The sequence below is a fragment of the Arachis ipaensis genome, chromosome B03, assembly GCF_000816755.2.
Source record: "Arachis ipaensis cultivar K30076 chromosome B03, Araip1.1, whole genome shotgun sequence".
NCBI classification, from domain to species: domain Eukaryota; kingdom Viridiplantae; phylum Streptophyta; class Magnoliopsida; order Fabales; family Fabaceae; genus Arachis; species Arachis ipaensis.
In genome coordinates, this window is record NC_029787.2 from 119,938,169 (window position 1) to 119,951,099 (window position 12,931).

General features: G+C 32.7%; 1 protein-coding gene and 1 long non-coding RNA gene across 4 annotated transcripts in view; one reads left to right on the forward strand and one right to left on the reverse strand.

Annotated features, from left to right (window-relative positions):
• LOC107631001 lies at positions 6,273–7,068 on the reverse strand. Its single transcript, XR_001618461.2, has 2 exons — positions 6,762–7,068; positions 6,273–6,625 (listed from the first exon to the last, which is right to left on the reverse strand). It is a non-coding gene; the product is annotated as an uncharacterized LOC107631001 (long non-coding RNA).
• The window catches only part of LOC107631000 (RNA polymerase II C-terminal domain phosphatase-like 1), an 8,409-nt gene continuing 2,101 nt past the window's right edge, over positions 6,624–12,931 (forward strand). Inside the window, exons 1-15 of one of the 3 annotated variants that reach the window (XR_002359777.1) lie at positions 6,624–7,110; positions 7,758–8,231; positions 8,582–8,792; positions 9,058–9,215; positions 9,314–9,384; positions 9,490–9,595; positions 9,737–9,820; positions 9,913–10,503; positions 10,602–10,665; positions 11,088–11,215; positions 11,300–11,353; positions 11,670–11,766; positions 12,157–12,239; positions 12,313–12,389; positions 12,476–12,547. Coding sequence is in view for 1 of the 3 variants with exons in the window: in XM_016334305.2 (XP_016189791.1) it covers positions 6,832–7,110; positions 7,758–8,231; positions 8,582–8,792; positions 9,058–9,215; positions 9,314–9,384; positions 9,490–9,595; positions 9,737–9,820; positions 9,913–10,503; positions 10,602–10,665; positions 11,088–11,215; positions 11,300–11,353; positions 11,670–11,766; positions 12,157–12,389; positions 12,476–12,565 (2,640 nt within the window). In the remaining 2 variants the exon portion in view is untranslated. Of the gene's footprint in view, positions 7,111–7,757; positions 8,232–8,581; positions 8,793–9,057; positions 9,216–9,313; positions 9,385–9,489; positions 9,596–9,736; positions 9,821–9,912; positions 10,504–10,601; positions 10,666–11,087; positions 11,216–11,299; positions 11,354–11,669; positions 11,767–12,156; positions 12,390–12,475; positions 12,566–12,931 lie in introns of those variants that run through there. The other 2 variants (XR_002359778.1, XM_016334305.2) reach the window with 2 other exon arrangements.

Sequence of the window (12,931 nt, forward strand, 5' to 3'; positions counted from 1 at the left end):
CGACGACCCAGTGTGCGACGAGCATTACATCTATTGTGCGGCACCTCTTGTAGGTAATTATGCAGTACATGGTAGACCTTTTTAGCGTCCTATTACTACACCTTTCTTTGATCCTAATATGCCCTCTGACTTTCCTCTTTCTCAGATGCAACCTGAGGAGGACTCCGAGATCATAAATATCTCTTCTGGCAGTGATAATCCAGATGAGGCACCAGCGAGTAGACATCATCACCTGCCCAATGATTTTTTGTAAGGGGCTTTTGGATCAGAGACGAGGAGACTTTTGAGACGTCTAGTCTAACTCCAGTACCTTAGAGTGTCTCCCTCACTTTTGCTAGCATGCTCAGAGAGAATAGACATGTCATAGAGTTAGGCTAGCCTGGGTGTCAGTTTAAGGACTTTTGGATAGGCCAGGCCCGAGACATCTTATGTACATATATGTATATATTATATGAGTTACTAACTGAGAGATGCTATATCTTAGTCCTGTATTTGTATGACTGAACTACTTCTGTATCACGATGTATATTATGGTGTGATGTTCTATGTATTCCCTTATATTATTTTCTGAATGTGTGTACTCATGTTTCCTTGTTATATTATGTGTATGCGACTCTATACTACTATTGTTTTTTTTTTAAATTACTCAAAAATTCGCGAGGTTTTAACAACGAACAGGCTTATATTTATTAAATATTACTTAAGTTGGGAAAACAAGTTGGTAACGTTCAGCTTCTAGTATGATCATGACATGTTGGGAGTTGGGTCGTTACAGTAGTGGTTTCTAATGTCATTTAAGTCATATTCTTGACTTTTTCTTATCCAAAATTGATTTGAATGTGTTTTTGTGGTTGATTGAGCCTTGTTTTTGTGCTTATTCTGAATTGAGTTTCTATGTCTTCATCATTAAGTAATTTTAGTGTCGTTCTAATTTAAATGAGGTGCACTCGGTCTTATTAACTTGTATTTGATGTAATAGATCATATAAGAGAGTTATAGTAGTTCTGTTATCATTTAGGGTATATTCGTTACTTTTTCTTAATTTGATTTTTCTTTATATTTGCGTTCCTTATTTTAGTAGAAAAATCTGCACGCTTAGAATAATATTTATATAAATTTTCAAATTTTTCGATGTGTTGAAAGTCATCATAACCTTTAGCACAAATTGCTCATTAACATCACATAAAAACAATAAAAATACAAGAAAGCTATAAGCATGACACCATTATAAACTAACAACAACACTAAAATTGTTCATATTCGTAATTAAAAGAATTTCATCATCTCATTGCTAAATAGAAATCACATAAAAATAAAAAACACAATAATTAATTTACATTTAGTACCAAATGTATAATATAAGAACGAACAACATCAATCACAAAATCATATATCAAAATAGTCACAACAAAATGCACAACACCAAAATTAATTCTACCTTGCATCAAATTATGTTTTAGACAATACCAAAACTATTATTAAATGTAACAAAAATAGATTAATCGAAAAAACAATTCAAATGTCCTAAATTCCATTCAAATCCAAATCTTTAATCATCAATACTGACTTTCACAAAAAAAAAGGAAATTATTCAACTCGTATATAAAACTATTACACGAGCATCAACTACTCATGAATTACATTAATCAATAGAAACGAATCAAACCTCGTCGAGTTGATTCGATTCAAAACAACGATCCAATTTATCTTGGTTCAACTGATCAAATCTTGCATCATAAATTATTTTCAAAAACAAATCTGCTATACGTATAACGATAACGATAACGATGATGATGGAGGAGGAGGATGAGGAAAGGAAGGAGGAAAAGAAATTCAAATGAAAAAACGAGGAGGAGGAGAAGAAATTCAAATGAGAAAATAAGGAGGAGGAGATGGAGATGGTGGCGGTGGTGACGACTAGGGCTGGAAGTGAACCGAGTTGAGCCGAGCTATACCAAGCTCAAGCTCGGCTCACAAAAATTGAACTTGACTCACGACTTGACTCATTAACAATCGTGCCTATTTCTTAAGCTTAACCTCGACTCATCGAAAGCTCACGAGCTGACTCGAATAATAGGAACATAATCGATAATTCTATATCAATAAATTATAACTTATATATTTTCAAAAATATTTAAAAAGATCAATTTTATATATTATTTATCTATCAATAAATTATAAATATTTATGTCCTATTCCAAAATTATATATAAAAAATAAATATAAAATTTTAAGTAATTAAGATAATTAATATAATTATATATATCCTATATGCATTTAATATATACTTTTAATGTTATATATATACATATGAAATAGTAATATATAATTATATATATAATCAAGTCAGCTCACGAGCTAATGAGTTGAGTTTATCCAAATTCAAGTTCGACTCATTTAATTAATGAGCTCAATTCCAAACTCAAGATTGGCTCACTATCTCACGAATTTAGCTTATCAAGCTATTAACGACTCGAGCTGGCTCATGAGGTGCCTTGACTCATTTCCAGCCCTAGTGACGACGACAATAACAAATGAGAAAGATGTGGAAAAAGGAGGAGAAGAAGAAGTCAAGTGTACGCTGTGATGTGAAAACAGTTTGGTTGAATTTGATTAAATATCTTGCTTAGTTGTAGAGCTTTACTCTTTTTCTTTTTTTAAAATTAAAAGTGAGAATCGAACCCAAGATCTTTAAGTGAGAATGAAAAGATTATGTCATTTTTTTTACTAAAAATTATGCCATTTAAATTACAACTCATCCCATTCAATATATGGGCGGTTTGAAGCTTCCAAGCCAAAATGAAAATAAATGAAATGTTGAATGCTTGGACCTTTGTATCTATAAATAGGATGCTAAAGCCTCAGGAAACACACAGCAATAATAAAACTAATATATTCTCTCTCTCTCCCTTTATACACATAGCAATAATAAAAGCAAATGCTATTATCTCTTTCTTTACTTTTGATACTCCTTTCTATCTTTATATATATATTTATGCAATTCTCTCTCTCTTTACTTTTTATACTCCTTTCTATCTTTGTATATATATATACTTTACAAAATATAATATTATTGTATATATACAAATTATTATTGAGCTAATTATTTTAATACTAGAGTCTTCTATTTATATATCTTTTATTTTACAACAAATCGAATAATATTAAAATAAAAACAATTTAAAAACAATGATTTATCAAAAAAAAAAAAAATTAGCCATTATATTTTACCTTGTATCGCATATCATATCGACATATCATATGGTATATTATATATTATATTGTTATACATCTTACATAGATATAAATGTATGGGTCTATCTACTGTAAAGATGCCTTCTTGTACAGATTTACAGATTTTGATTTAAAAGCGTATCGCTAAAAGTGTTGCTTAAAGAGAAAGTGTTACCCTTAATCGTTAACTTGGCTCTGATACCAAATTTTTTACTAGTCCTTGATGTATATTGTGATTTCATTTTCAATCTTGTTTTAGTTTATAATATTCTTTTTTGCATGGATTATTGTATATAAAATCTTTTATCTGTTTGTCTTTTTCTTTAATATAATTTCTCAAATCCTCAAAAACTTCTTTTATTTCTACACTTTCTGTTGTTTCTAAATACCTTCTTAATTTTTCAACTTCATTCTCCATTTTTGTATATTTCTTCTTTATTTATTGTCATAATTTAGTGTTTAGGGTTTCATTTAATTTTTCGACCTTTTTTGTTAATTCTTTTATTTCTGAATTTTCTTCTTTAATCTTTAACTTAGATAAACTTAAAGGGCTATTAATTTTAGATTCTCTTATTTGAAAATTCGATGAAAATAATTTTCCTGATGGTTCTTTTAATAATAGAAGTGGGTTTTCAATAGCTTTATATTTTGGTATTTCTGTTTTTACAATTTTCTGAAATAATTCATCGACATAAATTCTTTCTCTGTTTTTAAATATTATACTATGATGGCTATTTGTTAAAGCATAATTTATTGCATATGTAATTGAAAATGGTTCATCATCTTGTTCCATTAGATTCTTTCTGTGAAATTTATAAGCCAAACTTATAGATCTTCCAAGATTTTCAGTTGATAAAGATATAGCATATCCAAGATGGGCATTGAATTTAACATTTACGTTTGCCAAGTTTCCATGAACAATTCCAATTATTTGATCTATTGGGTCATCAGTAATTCTTTTGTCACAGATTGCTAAGCTTATTGGTGAATTAATTCCTTTCATATATGTAGATTTGACTAAGACTTGTATAGTACTAATATGAATCCATCCAACTTTAGATCTTTTTTGTTGATCCTTAATTTTCTCAATCTGTTTACTTAATTCTTCATCATTTATCAAAGCTATTTCAAGTTTTTCATTGGCGGATTTTATCTTTATAGGGGCTTCAAGTTGAATTTTTTCATAGTATATTATATTTTTTCTATTAAAAACTTCTTTTAAAAGGTTCTGTTTATTAAAATTTTCATTTGATTTGAGATTTAATTCTGTTTTTAGAACAGCCTGTTTTTCATTATCTAATAAAGCAGTTAATTTATAATAATCATATTCTTCTGTTAATTCTAAACTTTCTAAATAATTCATAATTGAAAGACTAGGATGAAGATGTACCTTTCTGGAGAAAAACTTCCTTTATTTAGTACATTTTACATAAGGTGTTTTTATCTCTAGAGGGGAGATTGTAAATACTAACTCCAGAGGGGAGTTTTAGAACTATTTTTCCTAAAGGAATTCTTCCTCAGACCATAGAATCGCCTCGGCAGCTTCCTCCTTGCTCTCCTAGCATGTGAGTACTCTTTGCCTCCTGCTTTCTATTTTCTGATGCTTCTACAATTGCCTAAGCAGCCTATTTATAATAGTTGGGTTTGATGGACAATTCCTATCCTTACCCTTCTTATGACGTCATTGCTTACGTCATTGTTTGTTCTTTTGCACCAGCTACATTGTTGGTGCTCTATGACCTAAGCGCTTACGTCACTATGCTCTTCTATTATTTGGTTTTCTATTGATGTCATATAATCTCTTATAGTTCCTTTAGTATGAAACCCTATGTAGTTTCAAATATCTCTTCCAGACAATTCACTAAATTTTGGATTAGTAAATGCTTCTAATAAAAAGGAATTCAACCAATTTTCGAAAATTTCTTTTTCGTTCTTTTTACAATCTAAATCTAGCATTCTTTCTCCTTCCATTTCCTGGATTTTAGGAACGTATTTTAATGGTATTTTTGTATATTTTGAATATTTATTTATAAACCCCTTTTTAAAGGCATAATTATCAAAACCTGTTTCCATTTAAATTGAGATTGATTATCCTTTGATGTTCCAGCTTCATTTTTCACTTGTATTGGAATTGCTGGTTCTTCGTCACTTGAATAATCTAGAATGTGTTCTTCATTGTCTATATTTTCAGAATTTACTAATTCTTCTTCTATTTGAAAACCATGTTCCATAATATTATTTTCTTGAGCCATTTTTAATTGTTTAAAAAGCATTGTGACTTCTTCTAATTTTTTTTCAATATTCATAATTTCAATGGTGGTTTTACTTTTAAATCTGTTATGTTAATTATATTTTGACATTTTTCTTCTTTGGGATTCTCTTTTTCCTTATTTCTTTGAAATTTTATGGATACTAATATTTCTTCAAGCATATCTACTATATAATTTAATTGTGGGTTAAAAGTATGATAAAGATGTGGAGAATCATTTCCATGATAGCATTTTTTAGAAATTCCGTGTGAAAAATAAGTTTTTTCAGGTTTTTGAAGTCCTTCAATAAAATTTATAGTAAAATAAAGATTTTGAGAAAAGTCATTTTGTATTGATTTTAAGAATTCGGTGTCGTTACAGTTAACATTAGTTAAAATCATTAATTTTTGATCTATTAATTTTGATAACTTAATTATTTCTTCTCTTAAATCTTCTAATTTACTTTTTTCCATTAGGTGACGCTTTTCTTTGTGAAGAGTTACAGTTTTAAGTGAAAAGTGTAGCTTAAGAATGTGTGGTTTATATTTTGCCACGTAATCATATTTTTAAATCTGTACAGATTTAAATCTGTACCAAATAATTTTCTTAAATGTATTACGTAAAGAGTTACACAATAACCAACATTACCTAAAGATGCGTTGACTTGAGATATTGATATTTTTTCTTTAGTGGAATAGAGGGCAGTACAAGATATTGTTAAAATGTAATTAATAATTAATAAACTAACAATTTATATAATATATATTTTAATATAAAAAATAACACCAACTTNNATTTATTTGGCAGCGGCTTACGCAATTGGAAGTAGTAGTACTATTTTTTGACCTTTCGTTTTCTGGATCTAGGGTTTCTCTTTCTGACGACTCCGCTTCCTCAATTTTCATCATCATCATCAACAACAACAAAATCTTCAAATATCCCCCAAAATCATCAAACCCTAGCTAGCGCCACCAACAAATCTGAACACGCGAAACAAAAACCGTTCACGATCGGGGAGAGATTCGCGATCATCGACTGCTGTTAGGGTTCTTGAAAAAAAACATTGATTTTTTTTTTCTTTTTCTCCCAGTCACCGTCGCCATCATCACCACCACCTTCGATCACGGATCTAAGACTTTACCCTGTGGAACAAAAAAAGTGGCCTTAATTATGATTTATTTTTTGTCATACATATCTCAGTTGCTGATAATGCAAAAATTCAGATGAATCTTAAAGCATTCTTGACGAGAAAACACTTTTTTGCCCCCTTTTACTTACACGGAATCTTGATGAAATTCCAAAGAATCTTGCTTGAGATTTGAAGGGAACGAAAAAAGAAAAAACAGAAATGTATAAATCGGTGGTGTACAAGGGGGATGTGGTGTTGGGTGAGGTTGATTTATACCCAGAAGAGAACAACAACAACTACTTGAAGCACAAGAACATCGATGTGAGAGAAATCAGAATAACTCACTTCTCGCAACCCAGTGAGAGGTGCCCACCACTTGCAGTGCTTCACACCGTCACATCTTGCGGTGTTTGCTTCAAAATGGAGTCAAAGAACTTGCAGACACAACAACAGGACGCGCTCTCACACTTGCACTCCTTGTGTATAAAGGAGAATAAGGTATATATTAACTAAACATGAACACTTGGTAAAAAGTTAAAAGCAGCAACACTAAAATCCCACCATGTTACAGAACAATTTGACTCTGGACAGAATCTGACAGGACTGCCACTGGAATCTTTGGATAATAAACCCAGTTGTGTTATTAATCTTTCAAGGGTTTTGTAATAATTTGCCTGAACTTACTAAATCTGCTGTTTTGAACCCAGATGCTGAAGGGGATTGGCTAATTAGTCAGTTAACACAAGACAACCTGTATTCAATGTTCCTTTTTAAACTGAACCGGGTTTCATGATGTTCAATGAGCCTATTTGATGAGGACTGTGTTTCTTGTTGATCTTGTACTGATGTTTGCAAGGGCTTGGTTGTTATGTGGAGAAGTATGAGATGATAGTGTAGTTTAGATTCTCTGGTTGACTGAATATTAAACTCGATATATTGAGAGATTTGGTTTCAGTAAAAAATGCACTAAATGTTTCTCTAACTTGAACTGATTGTTGAATTTGACGAGCTTGTGTCATCATGCAAATGATATGATTGAATAAAATATTTATGTGTGACATTTACCTTGTATATTTTATTTTAGATTACTTGAATTTTACACATGATAATCTTTTCTTTTTTACTTTTCTTTTTGGTCTCTGCAGACTGCTGTGATGCCACTAGGAGGAGGAGAAGAAATACATTTGGTTGCAATGTATTCGCGGCATAACGATAGGCCATGTTTTTGGGGATTCATTGTTGCCTCTGGACTCTATGATTCATGCCTTGTGATGTTAAACCTTAGATGTTTGGGTATAGTGTTTGATCTGGATGAAACACTTATAGTAGCAAATACAATGCGTTCATTTGAGGATAGAATTGAGGCACTCCAAAGGAAAATAAACTCTGAGGTAGATCTGCAACGAATTTCAGGCATGCAGGCTGAGGTCAAGCGCTACCTAGATGACAAGAATATATTAAAGCAATACGTTGAAAATGATCAAGTTGTTGATAATGGGAAAGTAATAAAAGTTCAACCTGAGATTGTTCCAGCATTATCTGACAGTCATCTACCTATAGTTCGACCTCTGATACGGTTACCAGAAAAGAACATTATTCTTACACGAATAAATCCGCAGGTATATAGTGTTCTATTATGAAATAAGTTAGTTATACCTGCTTTAACATTTCCGGATTGTGTGCTACCTGTTTTCAAATGATTTTCTAGTTACATGCTTATTTCTTTGTTGAGTCAAGTAAAAACTTGACACCTTCCTTATTGCTGTGAGTCTGACTTCTGCATTATACTATTGTTTGGATGACAAAGCAATGTGGTTTTTACATTGAAGTGTTTTGAACTGTTCTTTGCAGCAATGCTTGATCTGATGATGTAAAGAAGAATAGAGATTATGTGAACTTATCTATGTTACTGACATATAGCATTATATTTGACCAAATCATTAGTCTAACAAAACTTGTGTTTGAAAAGATTCGTGATACAAGTGTCCTTGTGAGGCTGAGACCTGCGTGGGAAGATCTTCGTGGTTACCTGACTGCAAGAGGGCGCAAGCGTTTTGAGGTTTATGTTTGCACAATGGCTGAAAGGGATTATGCTCTAGAAATGTGGAGACTTCTTGATCCAGATCTGAATCTGATAAATTCTAAAGAACTATTAGATCGTATTGTGTGTGTTAAAGCTGGTAAGCAGCAAGCATGATTTTCTGTTCTGTTAGTTTTGTTTTTTTACTTGTAACTTGTATAAAATTAAATGAAGCACCTAGGAAAGTAAATCTTAAGGATTTAGACAGACAGCTTATCTTTTAAGTTCTCCCATCTACATTTGATGTGGAGATGTGCTTATTTATGCTTCGTTATTATGCTTCGTTATTATACTATACTGTGTGTACTGCTCCTGCTGCTGTATCATTTATTTGAGATGTTTTTGTTTTGGTAATATGATAATAGGTTTGAAAAAGTCATTATTCAACGTCTTCCAAGATGGTTTTTGCCATCCGAAGATGGCATTGGTCATTGATGATCGCTTGAAAGTTTGGGATGAGAAAGATCAACCACGGGTGCATGTTGTCCCTGCCTTTGCTCCATACTATGCTCCTCAAGCTGAAGTAAATTTGCTTTCTCATATCATTGGAAACTTGGTTGCATATATTAATTTTCATCTGTTTTTGGTTTTATGAACTAAATTAATCTACTTTTCATGTAGGCAAATAACGCTGTACCTGTCTTGTGTGTTGCAAGGAATGTAGCTTGCAATGTTAGGGGTGGCTTCTTTAAGTAAGAGTTGAACCTTTTAAAATTGTTTTGTTCAGTTATTTTCACACCTGAAATAAATGACAGGGGTAAGCAGGATTCAAGTACCTGACTGAAATATTGTGACAGGGACTTTGATGACGGTCTTTTACAGAAGGTTCCTCAAATTGCCTACGAAGATGATATAAAAGATATACCTTCTGCTCCTGATGTGAGCAATTATCTTGTTGCAGAGGTTAGTTTAGCTTTATATATAAGTATACTTGTGCTACTACCTCTAATATTCTCGGTTTATACTGTTCAGATTTAATTTTAACCAGAACTTGTATCAATAATTTTTGCTTATATGACATATTCATGTAATCTTGTTAATCAGGATGATGCATCTGCTCTTAATGGAAACAGAGATCCACTTTCATTTGATGGGATGGCAGATGCTGAGGTAGAAAGAAGATTAAAGGTATCAACCAGAGTTCTGAATGATCTTATGAGACTAGTTATATATGAAGCATTGCACCTGAAAAGTGTCTTATGTTTCTTTCTTGTTGTTAGGATGCAATATCTGCTGTGTCAGCCATTCCCTCAATAACTGCTAATCTCGATCCCAGGCTTGCTTCTTCTCTTCAGTACACAATGGCATCTTCTGGTTCAGGTCCGCTCCCAGCAGCACAAGCATCTATGATGCAATTTCCCAGTGTACAGTACCCTCAACAAGCAACACTAGTAAAGCCAATGGTTCAAACTGCCCCTTCAGAACCAAGTTTGCATGGTTCTCCTGCTAGAGAAGAAGGTGAAGTACCTGAATCAGAATTAGACCCAGACACAAGGCGTAGGCTTCTCATATTACAACATGGACAAGATACAAGGGAACACACACCTAGTGAGCCTTCTTTTCCCGTTAGACAGCCCGTGCAAGTTTCTGCCCCAGCACGTGTGCCACCACGTGGGGGATGGTTTCCTGTAGAAGAGGAGATTGGTCCCCAGCAGCTAAACAGGGTAGTACCTAGAGAATTCCCTGTAGATACCGAACCATTGCGTATTGAGAAGCATCGGCCGCCTCATCCGCCCTTTTTCCCTAAGGTTGATAATTCTGTTTCCCCCGATAGGGTTCTCCATGAGAGCCACCAAAGATTGCCAAAGGAGGTAATGATTATGTTTAAGTGTATAGCTTATAGTCTGAGGTTATGAAGTAGGGTCAGACTTATTAGTGGTACTCTGACATGGTGAACATTTTGTTGCAGATTTATCATAGAGATGATCGCACAAGATTAAGCCAAGCTCCCTCTAGTTATCATTCTTTCTCTGGTAAGCTATATCACCTGGTACTGTGTTTGGTTGTTTCTCCAGCTTTTTCACATTTGTTCCCGTTTTTTTTATATATATATGTATTGGTGGTTTTTGGCTGCAGTTTTTTGGCTTTTATAACCTAATTTGAGTGGAATTTTGTTTTTGTTGGTATTGTCAATTAAGATGCTTGCTTTAAAAAAAAAAGTTCAGGTTGCTTTAGCATTTTTAATTAAGTTTGGTTTTTCAGTTAACTTGTGCTGTCACAGATTTATTTATGTATAATTCGCAACTATATCCATTTTTTTTGAGTTGTTTCTTGAGATAATTCCTGTTGTTTTTCTTTATCCACATCTTCATGGGTTGTAAAACATTAAAGAAAAATTATATAAACTCAAAAATCTTTCCTATTCATATGACATTTTGTTGTGGTTGTTATGAAGGTGATGATAACTCCTTGAGTAGGTCATCTTCCAGCCACAAGGATCTTGAATCTGAAAGTCATTCTCCATTGTCCGCGGATACTCCAGTTGGTGTATTGCAGGAAATAGCACTGAAGTGTGGAACTAAGGTGAGCCAGTGTATTTATCTGTCAAAAAATTAGACAACGTGATACTATTGTACTATTTAACATTTATTTCTTTTATGTGATCAGGTGGAATTTAAGTCATGTTTGGTTGCCAGCACAGAACTGCAGTTCTCCATTGAGGTATCTTCGATCCTGATAAGCAAAATTTTCTGATCACTTGTTGACTACTTTGCTCAAATTTTCTTTATTTTTAGTTTTTGTTGTAACAAATTATGGTTACTTACAAATTTTTTTAAAATATATTATTAGGATTAATTTTCTTCTTTCTTTGAATCTCTGAATTTGTCTGATATTTATTTCTATCTATGACTAATTAACCGGTAGAAATTGATTTTGTCTTACATATTGGACACTGTATTATTTAGTTGAGGTTGGGCGTCACAATGAATATATTTAGGTCAGAGTGTTGTCACTTGATGATATTGTTCAATTGCAGGCATGGTTTTCTGGAAGAAAAGTTGGTGAAGGATTTGGAAGATCTAGAAAGGAAGCCCAGCATAGAGCTGCTGAGCATTCTATTAAACAGTTGGCTGGTATGATATATTTTAGTTCTTGAAATGTAACTTGCTACGTCAATTTTGTGGAATATGTTTTTTCCAGTTAAGTAATATGATTAGGGAAAATGACTTGATTCCAAGGTAGGGTAAATATATTATTAGAGTTAAATGATAAGAATATAATTTACAAATTGAAATTCCAATAAGACACTAAACAACATCTTAAATATGTCATGTATGACCCTAGTACCTAGCAGTGGATGATAAAGGCCAATAATGATTAAACAATGTTATTTAAATGGCACATGTTGCTTGCTAACGTTTCTTGATGATTGTGTTCTTATATGACCCTTTGCCTGCCCCTCCATAGGATGAAAAGATATGTTGGTAATTAATGTGGCTTGATAATTTTGGATGTGTTTGTAGATATATATTTGTCTCGTGCTAAGGCTGAAACTGGTTCTACATATGGAGATGTGAGTGGGTTTCAAGCAAATGACAACGGTTATGTGGGTAATATTAATTCTATTGGTAATCAGCCATTGTCTAAAGAAGAATCCTTCTCATTTTCAACTGCATCAGATCCATCAAGGGTTCTAGATCCAAGGTTGGAAGTTTCTAAGAGGTCAATGGGTTCTGTCTCTGCCCTCAAAGAATTGGTAAGATTTTAGTAAATCAACCTCCGATTTGATCCCATAATATTTGTCGTTTGTGTTAACCATAACATCTGCATAAATTTCATCAGTGCATGATGGAGGGTCTTGGTGTCAGCTTTCAATCTCCACCTGCTCCAGTTTCATTGAATCCAATTCAGAAAGATGAAATACATGCCCAGGTTAGTAATTGAATATGATTCAGTGATTGGAGCAAATCGTTTTTTTTAATTAATTTTTTATAAAAGAAGAAATATTATTAAGTATTAAGAAGGAGAGGTTATTAAAAGGCATGTTGGAGTAGAGACCCTGGATTTACAAAGGATTAGGATAGACAAAAAAATTACAACCCTGCTAATTTTGCAGGATAGTTATATCTCTTCCCTTGCTGGTAGTTGTTTATATATGTGTTCTATTCATTTTTCCTTTGTGGGGAATGTGAAGACTGTCATTTGCTGATCCCATGAAATATCAGAACTAGTATTTTTATAATTCTTGCATTATTTGAAGAGTGACTATTGGATGGAGCTTCTTTTTACTTTTTACTT